The 17,833-nt window shown below is 50.9% G+C and overlaps 1 protein-coding gene across 4 annotated transcripts in view; it reads right to left on the bottom strand.

Annotated features, from left to right (window-relative positions):
• LOC140410645 (uridine-cytidine kinase-like 1) overlaps positions 1–17,833 on the bottom strand; it is a 170,239-nt gene that overhangs the window by 52,824 nt on the left and 99,582 nt on the right. For 3 of the 4 annotated variants that reach the window (XM_072499009.1, XM_072499008.1, XM_072499011.1), the window contains one exon: positions 6,948–7,070. In XM_072499009.1, the coding sequence (XP_072355110.1) occupies positions 6,948–7,070 (123 nt within the window). Of the gene's footprint in view, positions 1–2,315; positions 5,645–6,947; positions 7,071–17,833 lie in introns of those variants that run through there. The other variant, XM_072499012.1, reaches the window with a different exon arrangement.

The raw sequence follows: 17,833 nt of genomic DNA, 5'->3' as shown, positions 1-17,833 counted from the left end.
TCAGGGTTATTAATATATATGTATAATATGTATAGGTCGTTGCTATAAATAATTGTATATTGGATTGTTAAACCATATTTTTGGAGAGTGTTTATCTGAGACAAGGCAGTTGCCATGTAGTTTTAGTTTTCGTTTTTGTTATATATTATTTATTCTTTGTTTATAAAACAGGTCATTGTTATTTATACTGTTATATTATTGTGTAAAGGATACACAATGTACTGTGATGGTTGACCAAAAATTTTCAATAAAATATTCTTTAAAAAAAAGATACTGAAACGTTGCGCGCAAGCCCTACCGGTCAACCATTCGGTCCATCTCGCGTTGGAAGACCGAGACCCCGTTAGTGACACCAAAGGGAACCCTTAAAAAATGATAAGAGCCGCCCATCTGCTTCGAAGGCAGTGTATTTGCGGTCACTAGTACGGAGGGGTAGTTGATGGTAGGCGGACCTGAGATCCACCGTGGAGAAGACCTTATATTGCGCGATCCTGTTTACCAGGTTGGATATGCGGGGGAGAGGGTACGCGTCCAGCTGCGTAAACCTGTTGATGGTCTGACTGTAGTCAATGACCATCCTATGTTTCTCCCCGGTCTTTACCACCACTACTTGAGCTCACCAGGGACTGTTGCTAGCTTCAATGACCCAATCCCTCAGTAGCCTTTGAACCTCTGACCTGATGAAGGTCCGGTCCTGGGCACTGTACCATCTGCTCCTGGTGGTGACGGGTTTGCAATCCGGGGTGAGGTTCGCAAACAGGGAAGGCGGTTCAACCTTAAGGGTCGCGAGGCCGCAGACAGTAAGGGGGGGGGGGGCGGTATAGGGCCGCCGAATTTGAAGGTCAGGCTTTGCAAGTTACATTGGAAATCCAATCCCAGGAGTGTAGCCGCGCAGAGGTGCGGCAGGACATAAAGGCGGAAATTGTTGAATTTCCTGCCTTGGACCGTGAGGTTTGCTAGGCAGAACCCCTTTATCTCCACTGAGTGTGAACTGGAGGCCAGGGAGATTCTTTGGTTTACAGGTGGGTAACAAGTGAACAGTGCCTTACCGTGTCGGGGTGTATAAAGCTCTCCGTGCTCCCAGAGTCGATCAGGCAGGGCGTCTCGTGGCCGTTGATGAAGACCGTCGTCATTGCTGTTGAGAGTGTCCGTGGTCGATTTTGGTCCAGAGTCACCGAGGCCAGATGAAGTAGTTGCGGGTTTTGATCGGGCAGCGTGTAGTCGGCCATACTGGGGTCCTGGGGTCCCATCCCAAGATGGCGTCTCCCATGGGTCGCACATGGTGGTCGGGGATGGACAAAATGGCGGCGCCCATCCGTCCAGCGTGGTGTCCGAGGAACAAGATGGCCGCATCCGTGGGCCGCACGTGGCCCTAGGATAGGGGGGTGGCGGTGAATGCTGGCCGCCTGGGGCCCGTAGAGGAGATTGCTGCGGCGGTCCGGAGTCGCTGCTGGAGATCGCGGCCACCGCTCTTGCCTGGCAGACCCCCACAAAATGGCCCTTCTTGCCGCACCCTTTGCAGGTGGAGGTGCAGGCCGGGCAGCGCTGGCGGGGGTGCTTCGCCTGCTCGCAGAAGAAACAGCGGGACCCGACGGAGTTAGTGGGCCGTCTTACAGCGCAGGCCTGCGGGGACACGGGGAAAGTCTGTGGGGCTGCCACTGCGGGATTCCACGCTGTCCAGGGGGCCGCTGCGCGGTCGGGCACATAGGATTCCGCGTTTATGGAGGCAACGTCCATGGACCCTGCCTAGGCCCGTGCCTCTCTAAGTCCCAGGGTGTCTTTTACTAAGAGCCGCGGGCGGATCTCTGAGGAGCTCATACCTGCTACGAAGGCAGCCCGGATTAGGAGTTCCGTGTGCTCGCTCCCCGAAACTTGCGGGCAGCCACAGTTTCTGCCCAGCACCAGTAGCGTGCGGTAGAACTCCTCCAACGATTCCCCGGGGCTTTGCCGTCTTGTTGCAAGCAGGTGACGTGCGTAGACCTGATTTACAGGGCGGACATAATGTCCTTTTAACAGTTCGAGCGCTGCATCAATGAGAGTGTAGATCCCAGGGCATACCCTTGAGTGCAGGAGATGCAGTTTCTGCTCCCCTGAGGGTGTGCCTCCGGCCGTCTCGAGGTAGCCTTTAAAGCACGCCAGCCAGTGCTTGAAGAATGCCGCCGAGTTCTCCGCGTGGGGGCTGAGTTGCAGACACCCCGGCTTGATTCGGAGATCCATCCTTTCAGCTTAAGTAGTAGTCTATTAAATTGATGCACGATCAATTACTATTAAAACGAGGTAGTAACATAACTGAAGGCTTTAATAGACTAGAACTATTCCCCAGCAGCTTCGGTACAGAATGAGGGCTGCTGGGACGGCACCGGCTCTTATACCCCGCCTGTCAGGGCGGAGTTACATACAAAGCAGCCAATGGTAAACTCCTAGTTTTACCAATGGTCTTCAGCCTCTCGGGTACTGCAATACCTGATAATACCACAGTATCCCTTTATTCCCATCCTATTCATGTATTTGTCAAGATGCCCCTTAAATGTCACTATCGTCCCTGCTTCCACCACCTCCTCCGGCAGCGAGTTCCTGGCACCCACTACCCTCTGTGAATGTTGGAGGAGTAGTTTCCCCCAGGAGTGGTATGTCTGCTGGCTATCAGACCTGCAGGAAACAGGGACAGATTTGGCTGAAAGGTTGGATGGAGCCTTTGCTGCAGCAGCCACTGTAAACATGCAGGCGGGGGAAGGGCTGATGCAAGTAGGAAGGCCCCAGATGGAGGTGCTGATGGCATTTATTAAAGATGAATTCTGCCGCAGAGGAAGGAAATGCGTTAGCATCGCTCAAAGGCCATCGAAGGAGCTGTAGCACCCCTGAAGAGTTCTCTGGAACGGGTGGAGAAGTGTTTGGAGGTGCAGAGGTCGCAGATTCAGGAGATCGAAGGAGTGATCTCAGACCACACCAATAGTCTGGTGGCTCTGGAGGCGGAGATGGGGCTCCTAGGGGACCTGTGTAAAATGTTGAGGGCAAAGGTGGAGGAGCAGAAGAATGCCTCGAGAAGGCAGAAGCTGCGAATAGTGGGCCTGCCTGAAGGAGTGGAAGGTGTGAGTGCCACGAGGTCGTCTCGAAGATGCTGGCGGGGCTGGTGGCAGAAGGGGTGCTAGATAAGGCGCCTGAAGTGGACCGAGCGCATAGGTCCCTGATGCAGAAGCCAAGAGCTGGGAGCCGCCGCAGGCGGTGATCGTGAGACTCCACAAATTTTGAAGGTGGCGGATCAGATAGGGCTGAGAAAGGGATGGGTGGGACAGGTGTTTTATTTAGACTGGATCTAAAGACGAGGAAGGTAGCAGTACTGGTTAATAAGAGGGTGTCCTTTGCGGTGGGGAGCATAGTTACGGACCCTGGGGATAGATTTGTGATGGTGAGCGGGAGGTTGGAGGGGATACCAGTGGTGCTGGTGAACATTTATTACTGAAAATGGGACAATGTGGAGTTTATGAGGAGAGTCCTGGCAAAGATCCCGGGCCTGGACACACACTGGCTGATCATGGTATGGGGGAGTTTTAATACAGTGCTGCATCCTAGGCTGGACAGGTCATGCCCCTGATCTGAGGGTTTTGGCAATGATGAAGGAATTGTTGGAATTTATGGAGCAAATAGAGGCGACAGATACCTGGCGGTCTGAGAGGCTGAGGGCGAAGGAATTTTCTATGTTCGCATGTCCACAGGAGGTACTCTCGGATTGATTTTATTGTCCTGGACAAGGCACTGCTGGCAGGGGTGTTGGGGCCGAGTATTCGGCGATCGTGGTGTCTGACCACGCGCCACTGGCTGGACGGGCAGAGGGGGTGAGCTCCCAGATGCCACAGTGGAGGTTGGATGTGGGGTTATTGTCGAGTCAGGAGGTCTGTGAGAAAATAGGGGTGGCTATCCGGAACGATGTGGAGTTTAGTAAGACAGAGGAGGCCTCGAAGACTACATTGAAGGCAGTGGTTAGAGGGGGCTGTATTTCGATTAGGGTGCATAAGGTGTGGGCGGAGTGGGTGAATTCGCCAATAGCTTCGCATCCACATTTAACAGTCTGGTTTTCGCCATAACAGGGTAACAGGCGACCACAGCCTCTGTGCTCACACATCATACACCCTTGTTAGGAAAAGAAAAACAACATAAAATCAGCGGGATAGTCACAAGGGAATAAAGTTCAAGTTTAATGATGATAATAACATCAGGATAATAACACCATCCATGGAGCTTCAAAAGGCCAAAGCCATGACAGGATCATCGCGCAGCTTTCAAGGTCCCACCAAAGAACCTTCACACCCACCACGTTATCGTCCCGAAGCCCAGTCAGCGAAAAGCCAAGGCAACCTTGCACGTCCAGCCACCTCCAACCCTTCCCGATGAGCATCGATGACAAGACAACGTAAGACCAGTGGTCAGCTGACCCCAGGCCTCAAAGACTGGATACAATGTGCTCCATCAAACTAGAAATGCTCAGCATTTGAATCAAAATTGCGAAAGCATGGCAGCCAACTCTCAAATTCAGCCAGGAATTTGTCGCCGATCCCCACAAAAGACCGGGTGCCCGAACACTCCCTGTCCGACCCATCTCCCAGAATCAGCCAGGATAATCAATGGGTCCAGCGAGTAACAGGATTCTCTTCTCCACTTTTCTCTCAACGATATTTTACAGTTCACGAAAGTGAGCACCAATAACCTGTGGCATGGAGCTAAGACCATCGTCCACAAAATTATTCTCAATGGCAGCCATCATCTTGATGCTGACAGCACCGCCGATACGCAGGCCCACTCACCAGAAAAACCACCACTGTAAGATGGGCCTCTCCTCAGCCATCTCTGACGGCCTCAATCAAACACGGATTCTTTGACTTAACTCAGGCCCTCATCACTAAAGTCCAGCCAGGATCTTCTAGGGACACAGCAAAACATATACCCCAAAAACAAATAATTATGGAATGTGCATCAGGATTTTAAAAAAAGGATTAAAAGGTGGATAGCAGCAAAGTTCGCGAAAAAGCAGCCATTCCTGCATTCACATAACACAAATAGATTTTTGATAAGTAAAGGGGTGAAAGTTTATCAGGGGTGGGAGCAGGCATGTGGGGGTGAGGTTACAATTAGATCAGCCATGATCTTATTGAATGGCCTGTTATTGTCACAAGTAGGCTTACATTAACACTGCAATGAAGTTACTGGGAAAAGCCCTTAGTCGCCACATTCCAGCGCCTGTTCGGGTACACAAGAGTGAGAATTCAGAATGTCCAAATCACCTAACAGCACGTCTTCGGGACTTGTGGGAGGAAACCAGAGCACCCGGAGGAAACCCACGCAAACACGGGGAGAACATGCAGTCTCCTGCTCCTAATTCAAATGTTTGTATATCCTCCCCTCAGCTGGGAGAGTATCATGCTACACACCCTCCACCTAATAGTTGCTGATTCATACAAGTAAACTTTATTCAAAATAATTCCACACTAACTGAAAATGCTATTCAGTTTCTTATATTTTTCCAATTCTTTGAGTTTCATGCTTAATGTCTCTCAGCAGGGAAGCAGTTCATCAGGTTTCAAGTTTAATTTTTCAGTTTGTCTTTCACCCCACGTATGCCAGCTTTCTCTGCAAAATATTGTTTTCCTAACTTAACCAACCAAAATGAAAATGGTTAATATCGTAAGAACTGTGACATGCGGCATAATAGATGCTGGAAAATGGACACATAATAAAGTGTAGTCTATATAAATAGGCTAGGACAGCTGCATAGATACCCTTGAAGAATGATCAATCAGCAATTTGCTTATAGGTATTGAACCTTGAAAGCTATATTTCAATAAATATATACAATTTTTCCACTTTCATTTGAATAGAGTATTTGGCATTTAATTTCAAAAGAAAGAAGACATTTTCAAATGCAACAATGTCACCATTGAAAATATTTTCAGCCTCTTGAGGTTCTAATACGAACCACAAGATGCAAGATTTTATTTTTGATCTGTGTTCATTTATTCAATTATAGAAATCTTTTCTCTCAGAGGGCCCTTAGTCTGTGGAAATTTTTTCCAAGAGAGCAACAGCGGCTGGGTCAGCTAGTTAGATCGATTTTTGATTGACAAGGAAGCCAAGGGTTACGGAGGAACAGATAGTAAAGTGGAGTTGAGGCCACAATCAGATCAGCCTCGATCTCATTGAATGGCAGAGCAGGCTTGAGGGGCCAGATTGCCTACTCCTGCTCTGAGTTAGTGTTCTTGTGCATTGAGCTGCATAAAAAGTGGCCTTCATGCGCGAGCCAAGGAGAATTGGGTAGGTTCCACACAATTATCCACTGGCTGCAAACACACTATATGGTGGCTCATTGAGGAACGACCATTTGGACACAGCACTAGAAAGTTGTTGGAACCATATCCGGGCATGAACCAACACATACAGGAAAGGAAGAAAACTAGGGCAGGGAGGAAATTGAAGCAAATCAAGCTGTTTATCCCTCTATGGAGAAGCATCTTCTATTTCTCCTCTCCATGAAAGTTCAGGCCAATTGTATTAAATTCACCAACACATAATGCCAAGAGACTATTTTCCAAGGGTACAAAATTTCTATGTCTAGGAATGCAAAAAAAAAAAAACTGGAAAAGATTTACAATTACAGGCTTAATGATTGATAGAACCATCAGGGTGCTGCCAATTCTACAAAAGCAAGAAGCAACTGGATTATAAAACAAATATTCAACATCAATTATTTTTCAAAAATACTGACTTACTGGTAACTCTAATACAGATTGCTGATCAATTAAGAAAATAATGTGTATCATGTGACTGGTTTAAGGGATAAACCAGGCTATTATTTCAGATGAAACATAGATTATAAAGAAATTATTACACATGAGACAATTGTCACAAGTTTAATTAAACTAGGTAACCCAGCAATCAATTAACAGTATATTATGTACCTCAGGCTCCCCTGTGTCATGGTTTGTCTGAATAAGAATCTTTCCTAATCTGATATCCTTGCACACTGCCGTTAGTGCCTGCTCCATTGTTTCACCAGCACGAAGAATGGAGACTCCTGTTATCTGAAGAATGGGGAATAATTTATTAAATTGCAATACTGAATTTACAGATAAAAATGCGACACAATTTAGCAATTTATTTTATTTTTCTATTAATTTCTCCTCAATAGGCTGAATTTTGCTCGGGTACTTCCTCATGGGTATTCGAAGTTCAGAACCTTTGTTGTATTTCCCTCTCTAGCCCAAATGCATGAAGGTAATTTTTTTAGTACCCTGATCCACTAACTCCCCATTCCTGAGGATTCAAAACTAGGGAGTTTCTGGTCTGTGTGGCTTATTGTGACTTAGCCTTTATCCACTCGGTCATTGACAAGTCAATATATTAACAGGGTCAAGTCAATAAACTAACAAGGATGCAATGGTAACATATGAATAGTAAAAGCATGCAACTAACTTGCTTAAATTATTTTATTTGTAATAAAAATTACTTCACATTTCTAAACTTTAAAACGAGTCTATTGTTTTCAAAGTCATCTAACTTCGTGAATAAAAAGTTGCACTTTTACACAGAGCAAAGCAAAATGTTTGTAGGTAACTCCTGAATACACACAATGGGCTGGATTCTCCGATTTTGAGGCTATGTGCTGACGCCAGCTTTTGAATGATGGCGTTTTACGACTGGAAAAAAGGTGTAAAACGGCTACCAATCCTCTGTCCGGTGGGGGGGGCTAGCAGCCACGCAGCGTAAAGCCCCCGGCTCTAGCTGCGGATACGGCCGGAACATTGCCAGGTCCGTGGCCGTGCAACATGGCACCGGCCTTGCATGCACCCAGCCTGCTAAATAGTGACCCCCTTTGGCTAGGCTTGCCACCCCTGGACAACCCCCCACCAGTGCCCCCGGCCCCCGCCAAAGCCTCCTGTCCGTACCGGATCGGCTCCACCCCCCCCCCATCTCGGGTGGTGCTGGACCTAGTCCGCAGCTGCCACGCGAGTTCCCAGGAAAAAATACCACTTGCGACCGGCACCATCGGGAACTTGGCCCATCGGGGCGGAGCATCAGGGGGAGGGCCTCCCGAAGGTGTACCCCAGGAATACGCCGTCTTGGAGGGGGCGAGTATCGCAAAAGTGCCACCGTCCCTGATTTTGTCGCCAATGTAGATTCACCGGCCGATCACCGAAAGCGATGTCAGCATCGGAGACCGGAAATTCCTGCCCAGTATTTCTATATTATCAGTTCTCCTCAGTTTTTCAAATTGCTTTCCAGGTTTTAAAAAATAAATCTTCTCAATTTTCCAACTTTCATGATTTGAATAGAAAGGTTACTTTTTGCATTTAACAAACACTCCCATGGGCTTGGGCGAAAAATCTAAGTCAACAGCCCAGGGTAAAAGAGTATTGCACTGCTTGTGGCGTAATTGTTCAGTTGTGATGTTTAAATGAGGTCCTGTTTATCCTCTCAGGTCCATGTAAAAGGTTGTCATGGCGTTATTTCAAATAGCAGAGGAAGTTCTCCCAGTGTCTTAGCCTATCCCTCAATCAACAACTAAAAACAGATTCCCTGCTCATTGTTACATTTGGTATTTGTGGGACCATGCTATGTACAGGTTTCCGGTCATGTTTCATAAGACTGCGCTTGCTGCCAACATCACAGTGAACACTGGACATGCACAGTCAAGTCTGTTGCTCTCTTAGCTCATCGTGAGCAAAGGCGTCGGCAGCAGTCAGGACCAAAAATGGCACCATTTAAATAATCACAACTTTGTTTTCTCCCCCGTTTAGGCGACAGTCAAAGCCATCCCCTTTTTAAGGATATTACCATTCTCAGTTCAGAACTGGAATTAATTTTGTGAATAATGACTGCACCAATATCTTTTTAAGAAGAAAGGCAGATATCTTAAACCTTTTATTTTGAACTTGGCATCAATAGCAGGGGCTGGTTTAACTCAATGGGCTAGACAGCTGGTTTGTGATGCAGAACAAGGCCAGCAACGCAGGTTCAATTCCCGTACCAGCTGAGAATTCTGAATCCTCCCTCTGTGTACCTGAACAGGTGCCGGAGTGTGGCGACTAGAGACTTTTCACAGTAACTTCATTGTAGTGTTAATGTAAGCCTACTTGTGACAATAAAGATTATTTATTTATTTTTTATTAAATGCACTGCACTGTCCAATGCATCATAATTTGTAGAGATAACTTACAACTCTGTTTAAATGTCTTTTAATGCCAGCATACGGAGCCTGAATTTAGGAGCACTATCAAATGTATACATGGACAAAGCTACAACTACTGGCTGCAATTTGCATAACCACAGCTCACACAAGCTGCAAATGAATTCCAATACAATACTATGATGCTATTTTCTAAACTCACTTATTCAAGTTCTGATGGCCGGTTTAGCTCAGTTGGCTGGACAGCTGGTTTGTGATGCAGAAAAGACCAACAGCACGTGTTCAATTCCCGTACCGATTGAGGTTATTCACGAAGGCCTCACCTTCTCAACCTTGCCCCTCGCCTGAGGTGTGGTGATCCTCAGGTTAAATCACCATCAGTCAGCTTTCCATCTCAAAGGAGAAAGCAGCTCATGGTCACCTGGGACTATGGAGACTTTACTTTAGATGCAGAGGTGGAGCTCCTGAAATGATATCAGGATTCAGGAAGTGACATTGGGCAAGAGGAAGCAGCTGATTGATCTGGTGAGAGGAGCAGCAACAGGGCGAGAGGAGCAGCGCAAGCCGGGATAAGAGTGCAAGGCATGAGAGGGGGAAAATGACATCACTGACAGGCAAGCAACTGATCGATCGAATGATGCCAAGTATGTATCCTACAGCAAAGCCTGATCTCCATTCGTCTTGGAATTCCCTGCCACTAGGCCAAGACCTCCCTGTGTGCTCCTTCCTGTGTTTGAGCCAGCAGGTGTATTGCATATATAGAGTGATTTTTTTTTCACTGCCTCTGGACTGCTCTCTAGCTTCCAGACAGTGTTCTCTCTTCAGTGGGTCAGGGGTCCTGACTGGTCTCTCTCTTCAGGGGGGCTTCCTGACAGGGGTCACCCCTGTTCTGGTGGGGTGGGGTAAAGAGATCAGAAAATCTGGGGGTTGAATTGCGTTATGGCGGAAGAGGGGGGGTGGCCAGCCGCAGGATCTTGCTAATGGGTCGTCCACTCAAATTGGCAGACCGATAGAGGGATTCCCAGAGGAATCCCTCGCAAACCTAGCCATGCAAAAATTTAAATGGCTAAGGATTATGAATCGCTTCCTGATTTGTGCTTCAGGTGCAATTCAGCTCCAGTGGAAGAACAAAGGGCGCAATTCTCCGAAAAAATTTAGAAGTGTGCTAGCAAGTGGGAATTGCCACGTGTTTCCCGGCGCTCGGCCGGCAACACTATTCAACTTTAATCGGTCCACTTCACAAGGACTCATGGGCTTCCTGCCCCGAATGCCAGTTCGCCAGCTGATTCACCGGAACCATACTCACCTTAATAAGATCAAGCAGCACTTAAGCTGCACTTGCTCAGCCAACCCCAGTCAGCTCGCAACAATGGCGCCGAGGAGGCCAGCCCCACAATTTGGGGATGCTGACCTGGGGAGACTCCTGGACACGGTGAAGGCCAAGAGGGATGTCATATTCCCCCGAGGGTCCCGCAGGGTGAGCCACATGGCAGCCAGTGCTGCCTGAGACGAGGTAGCGGCAGCAGTCAGTTCGGGCTGTTTGACCAGGAGAACTGGCCTCCAGTGTCGGAAGAAGGTCAACGACCTACACCGGGCAGCATGAGTGAGTAGACACCAATGTCCCACCCCATCCCCCAAGAGAACATCCCCCCCAGGCAACCCCCAACCCTTCCTCCACTCCCCCCCTTCAGCCCTCCCTCCACCCACCCCTTCAACCCGCTCTCCACCTCAACCCTCCCTTCACACCCACCCCCACCACTGTGAAACACTCGTGTGACTAACGATGCCCTCTCTGTGAACCCTCAGGAAAAGCTCTGCCACAATCACCGGGAGAAGGCTCAGACTGGCGGTGGGGTGCCGGACTTGAGAATCCTCACTTCCTTCAAGAAGCGGGCCCTGGAGGTGACTGGTGCAGCTGAGGACAAGGCAGTCACCAACTCAGAGGCTGGCGGATGCCGCACAGGTGAGGACCCACCGGACCCCACCCGGAGGACCTGCCAAACCTGAGTAGTGATTGCCTTACTGACCGCCCTATTCCTCCAACAAACCACATGTCCATTCCCTGGCAGGTCGAGCAGCTGACAGAGTCGGCCCAACCGGGCAGCACCCTCTCTTGACCCCAAGGAGAACTCATAGGCTGAAACTATTAAAAATCGCAGCATAGCTGTCATCCCCATCCTCCACCAGCGCAGATACACACACCTCGGTGGGAAATGTTAGTGGGCAGTCTTCTGGGGCTCAATCTGGTGAGCATCACACAGCTGCTGATGTACATCAAATGTAGGCAGGAACCCCCAGGTGAGACATTAGTCCGAGGTCTGCTAGATCCCAGGACTGGGTCCCAGCCTGATGCGGAGCCTCTGGAGGTGGGTTACCCGGAACTGATGGAGACGACAGGGAGCGGCCGGAACATTCAGAGGGAGATGTCAGCGTCACTCCAGCAGATCCATAGCCGATTGGAAGAGTCCCAGAGGCTACGGCCGCAGGTGATGGCGCCGGCAATGAATGGCACCGAGGCCAACACTGCTAGGGTGGCAACTGCAGTGGAATGTCAGCTCTATGAATGAAGGTGTCCAAGGTTTCGCGTAGTCGGTGATGGCTATGGCTGAGGGTCTCGGCAGTATGTCTGCCTCGCTGGGTGATATCACTCAGTATCAGAACGACCTTGATGAGGTTCTGTGGGACATATCCCACTCTCAGACGGAAATGGCCGAGGCACTGTGGAACTTGTCCCAGTCACTGAGGAGCAATGCCGAGGGTTTCGACACCATGGTGCGGACCACGGGGAACCGCTAGGGCTGGCAGAAACAGATGATGCAGGGGCAGCTGGGACTCGAACCAGCTGCTCTTCCATCCAAAAGTGAACCCCAGGGCCCTCTGTGCACTGACAGGGTGGAGGGGAGGCGCCGAGTGCCAACCCGGACCTGTCCTATGGCGCGGAGTCGGTGGCTTCCAGTTCTCCCGTGTTCCACCTCTCTGATGAGGCCGCACCTCGGGGTCAGCACACGAGACAGGGCAGCACGGCTATGCATGTGCCGCCGACAAGTGAGCCGGGGCCCTCCGGGCCCAGAGGGCACCTGCCAGAGGCATCGAAGGGCACGGGACAAGGTAAGCAGCTGGCTGTCTCCACCTTGGATGTGCATCCTGGGGTGACACCTAGACATAGTGGTAGAGCTAGGAGGGCAAAGCACATCGAAGTTCTCCGGGTGGAGGGGATAGATAGGGGGTGAGGGGTGGGGGCTGCACCATCGTCAGAGTGGGGACCTATATTGAACAATAAACCCCCCAGTGCACAACCAGTAGGAAGTCTCGGTAACTTTCTTTCGCGATGCATCAACGCGTGCAGGTAATGGGTGTGAGCGAGCACTCAGCAGACATGAAGGGGTCAGACTATGGTATAGATTGAGAAGCACCAGCGCCCAGCTCCCTGCGGGTTATCACCACTCCCCTGCCCTCGACAGTGACCTGCGGACAGTGCCGACACAGTCCCAGCACCCTGGAGTGACGTGGCACATAGCCTGGGTGGGTGGGAAATGGGGGTGATATGTGGGTAAGGATGCGGCGATGGACAGGCCATGTGCTAAGTGAATCGGTGAGTATGAAGGCCTCCCTGGCCCTCCGGGCTTGCCGGACACTCACTGCTGGCACCTGTCCTGCAGCCTCCGGCTGGGCATCAGGTTCCTCCCCGGCCTCCAGCCCCTGCTTATAATAATAATCTTTATTATTGTCACAAGTAGGTGTGGCATGCAGCGCAGTGGTTAGCACTAGGACACCGGCGCTGAGGACCCGGGTTCGAATCCCCGCCCTGGGTCACTGTCCGTGTGCAGTTTGCACATTCTCCCCATGTCTGCATGGGTTTCACCCCCACAACCCAAAGATTTGCAGGTCAGGTGGATTGGCCACGCTAAATTGCCCCTTAATTGGAAAAAATAATAATTGGGTACTCTAAATTTAAAAAAATAAATTGTCACAAGTAGGCTTACATTAACATTGCAATGAAGTTACTGTGAAAATCCCCTATTCTCCACACTCCAGCGCCTATTTGGGAGAATTCTGAAGGAGAATTCAGAATGTCCAATTCACCTAACAAGCACGTCTTTCGGGACATGTGGGAGGAAACCGGAGCACCCTGAGGAAACCCACGCAGACATGGGGTGAACGTGCAGACTCCGCACAGAGAGTAACCCAAGCCGGGAATCGAACCTGGGATCCTGGCGCTGTGAAGCAACAGTCCTAACCACTGTGCTACCGTGCTGTCCATAAAAGTGACCCAAGCGGGAATCGAACCCGGGACCCTGGTGCTATGAAGTAACAGTGCTAACCACTTTGGTACCATGCCGTCTAACCAGCACCTCATCATCCTATTCCCCCCCCTCCTCAGAGGTGGCCACATGTTCCTCGTCACCAACCTCCAGCTCGTTGCCACACTGTTAGACGGTTTAGTTGCTGTGATATGAAGAGTCTAAAGTTCTGTTCCTTTTTCACAAACACACATTTATTTCATTCCAACAGCCTAGGCACAAAACTCTAACTATACATCACCTGACAGAGGCCACCTGAAGCCCCTTTACATATCAGTGTCAATTAATGGATACTTAACATAAATAAGACAACTAATTGCAATGTCTCTTAACCCATTACTTAACACACACTGCTGTTCGAGGTTGTGGGTGACACAGCAAACCACAACAATTCGAGTGACCTATAGGGCAGTGTACTGGAAGGCACCTCCCAGGGCGGTTGAGGCATCAGAACCACATCTACAGGAGTTCAATGCACTGCTCAACCACAGCCCAGGTGACCGCATGGGCCTCTTTTAACCGGGTCTCCACTTCGGTCTCCGGCTTCCGCACTGGAGTCATTAGCCAGGTCCTTGACGGATATCCCTTATTCCCAAAGAGCCAATCGCCCATCCTGGGGTGCTCCTTAAAAAGGTCTGGGATGACCGACTGCCCCACGATGTAGCTGTCATGTACTCTCCCCGGGAAGCGGGCACCCACGTGCCTTATCTTTATCTGGTGGTTGTAGATGTGTTGTATGTTGATGGAATGGAATCCCTTTCAGTTAACAAAGGGCACCCCCAGATGGCCCGGTGAGTGCAGGGCAACATGCATGGTATATATGACTCCCTGGACCTCGGACATCCAGGTGATGGCGGTGTAACCTGCTGCCCGGACATAGTGTTAGGCCTGGTCCATATCAAAGTGGATATAGTCTTCCGCCCGGGCATACATGACTTGCCGGATGCACCTATGGGCTTTGAGATACCACACATGTCCCCACTCGAGCCGTGGAATGATTCCCTGGCATAAAAAGTCAGATCTGCAGTGATCATGACGGCCACCAGGAGCGCGTGTCCTCCTCCTCCACATGGTGGCAACTCCTCACCTGGTGGCAACTCCGTGAGGATATGGCATAGGTGTTGCACCGTCTCTTTGTTGAGGTGGAGCTTCCTGCAGCACATGCTGTCCGTCATCTGTTCAAACGACCAGCGACGCCTCTACACCCTGGGCAGTCGCGGGACTTCCCCTCTGGGTCCCCCCCGAGCCTGATGATCGGCCGGGTCCTCGCATAGCACCAGCACCACTAGGGCAATCTCTGCATCCAACATCCCTGCCATAGTGTTCAACATCTGTAAGGCACTGGGAGAGGGTGTTGGACCGACAAACAACGGCGGCTCCCACCCCGGGAACCCTTCATTCCCCGAGTGATCCTCCCCACTATCCGGAACATCCTACCCACGTACTCCAGGCCGCAGCAGGCCCTCCTCACCCTGCCCCAGACCCTGTACACCTGCTCACAACATAATCGGACCTGGCGCTGGCCCTCACCCGTGGCACTCACCCATCCTCTAGCCATGGACATGTCGTCCGGTGCGGTGTCCCATCTCCTGGATGGTCAGATGTTGTCTGCTGCATCCGTGGTGTTGCCTCACACAGTATTCTGGCACACTGTCCAGGCATTGCAGTCTGATTGGAATGCTGGGATGCTAGGCAATGACTCTCTCATGCTGCAGGGCCCGCCCACCCACGGGAATACATTTGGGTTGTATGAAGTGCTCACTTAACCACGATTGCCAATTCCCTAGAGGCTGTAGCCTTCAGACGCGCAGCCAGAGGCCTCAGCAGTCGGTTGGGGTTTTGGGTGGTCCGGGGGCAGACGGGCAGAGACAAGGGTTGCCCCGGAACAGGTACACACGATCCAGGGGTTGGCATGGTGGTGTAGCGAGCTGTTGCATCCCCCCGCCCCCACCCCCCACCCTCCCATGGCGGCCCACCCCTATGGAGGATCCCGCATCTTGAGTCGAGGGTCCCCAATTTCCCAGTCTCTTTGCCTATGAGCAAAGATGGCTACTCACCGCTTCGGCTCCCCACAGAAGCCCTTCTGTTAGACTCACGTTTTTTAAAAAGGAGTACTAATCGGCGCCAGTGTGACCACATGCTGGGGAGGCCACTGAAAGACGGGAGGCCGTTGGATAAGGGGTGGCTCTCGTTAATTGTATGGAAATGAGGAGATTCCGATTTCGCCTAGGGGACTGGGCCGGTTGCATCGCAAACTGTTTGCCGCCTGGCACGGTTCCCGTTTTTGGTCTCTCCCGCTATTCACTGGCCAGTGTGACGAGGCCGGAAATCGCGCCCATAGTGTCCCAAACAGAAACTCTTGCCGTAAATTTCTAAGGGATACTAAATTGGCTACTTAATTGGCTATATTTATTTTTTCCTTAAATGTTTTTATTCAAAATTTTCAATAATTTTTACAAACCACTGCAAAGAGAACAAAACAATATGCCAACGAAAACAACTTAACCATCTAACAAATTAACAATTTAACAAACAAAACCAAACAAGGTGGGGCATTTGCCCCTTACAAATAAAATGAAATTCCGCGAGAAAGTCAAGGAACGGTTGCCACCGCCTGGAGAACCCCTGCAAGGACCCTCGCAAGGCAAACTTCATCATCTCCAACCTGAGAAACCCCACCATATCACTGACCCAAGCCTCTACGCTTGGGGGCTTCGCGTCCCTCCACATTAACAAGAGCTTTCTCCGGGCTACCAAGGAGGCAAAGGCCAGAACTCCGGCCTCTTTTGACTCCTGCACTCCCGGATCATCCGATACCCCAGATATCGCTATCCCCCAGCTCGGTTTTATCCGTGTGTCCAAGACCTTGGACATAGCCTTTGCAAAGCCTTTCCAAAATTCCGTAAGTGCCGGGCATGTCCAAAACATATGGGCATGGTTCGCTGGGCTCCTTGAACTTCTCACACACTTGTCCTCTGCCCCAAAGAACTTACACATTCTCGCCCCTGTCACATGCACCCGGTGCTCCACTTTAAACTGAATCAGGCTCAGCCTGGTGCAAGATGAGGAGGAATTGACCCTGCCCAGGGCGTCAGCCCACAGGCCCACATCCAGCTCCTCACCCAGCTCCTCCTCCCGCTTGCCCTTCAGCTCTTCCACTGAGGCCTCCTCCGCCTCCTGCAGCTCCTGGTATATGTCTGATACTTTGCCATCCCCCACCCACACGCCCGAGACCACCCAGTCCTGTATCCTCCGGGCAGGCAGCAGCGGGAATTCCCCCACCTGCTTTTTCACAAACGCCCGAACCTGCGTGTACCTAAAGGTGTTCCCCGGGGGCAACCCAAATTTCTCCTCTAGCGCCCGCAGACTGGCAAAAGTCCCATCGATAAACAAGTCCCCCATCCTTTTGATTCCCGCCCTGTGCCAGCTTAGGAACCCGTCGTCTATCCTACCTGGAATGAACCTGTGGTTGTTCCGTATCGGGGCCCAGACTGAGGCCCCTACCTCCCCCCTATGCCGTCTCCACTGCCCCAAATCCCTAGTGTCGCCGCCACCACTGGGCTCATGGTATACCGTTTCGGCGGAAGCGGCAACAGTGCCGTCACCAGTGCCCCCAGGCTAGTATCTGTACAGGACGCCGCTTCCAACCGTTTCCACGCCGCTCCCTCTCCCTCCATTACCCATTTCCGAATCAGAGACACATTCGCTGCCCAGTAATAGCTGCTAAGTTCGGTAGCGCCAAACCCCACCCCGACTGCGCTCCAAAAACAGTCTCTTAACCCGCGCCGTCTTATTTGCCCACACAAATCCCGTAATACTCCCATTAGCCGCTTGAAAAAGGACTTGGGGATGAGAATGGGCAGGCACTGGAAGACGAACAAGAACCTAGGGAGGACCGTCATCTTTACGACTGCACCTTGCCCGCCAGGGAGAGTGGCAGCATGTCCCACCTCCTAAAGTCCTCCTCCATCTGATCCACCAGCCGCACTAAATTGAGCTTGTGCAAGACCCCCCAGCTCTTAGCCACCTGGATGCCCAAGCACTGAAAGCTCCTCTCCACCATCTTGAGCGGTAGCTCTCCCAATCCCTTTTCCTGGCCCCTCGCATGCACCACAAAAAGCTTGCTTTTTCCCACATTTAGCTTGTATCCTGTGAATTCTCCAAAATCACTAAGTACCCGCATGACCTCCCCCATCCCCGCCACCGGATCCGCAATGTACAGAAGCAAGTCATCTGCATACAGTGAAACACAGTGCTCCTCCCCCCCCCCCCCCCACCCCGAACCAACCCCCTCCCTCAACGCCATGGCCAGCGGCTCAATCGCCAGGGCAAACAGCAGGGGGGACAAGAGGCACCC

Source organism: Scyliorhinus torazame, chromosome 4 (genome assembly GCF_047496885.1).
Source record: "Scyliorhinus torazame isolate Kashiwa2021f chromosome 4, sScyTor2.1, whole genome shotgun sequence".
NCBI classification, from domain to species: domain Eukaryota; kingdom Metazoa; phylum Chordata; class Chondrichthyes; order Carcharhiniformes; family Scyliorhinidae; genus Scyliorhinus; species Scyliorhinus torazame.
The sequence above is the reverse complement of the archived record's forward strand: the minus strand, read 5'-3'. Positions and strand labels throughout refer to the sequence as shown.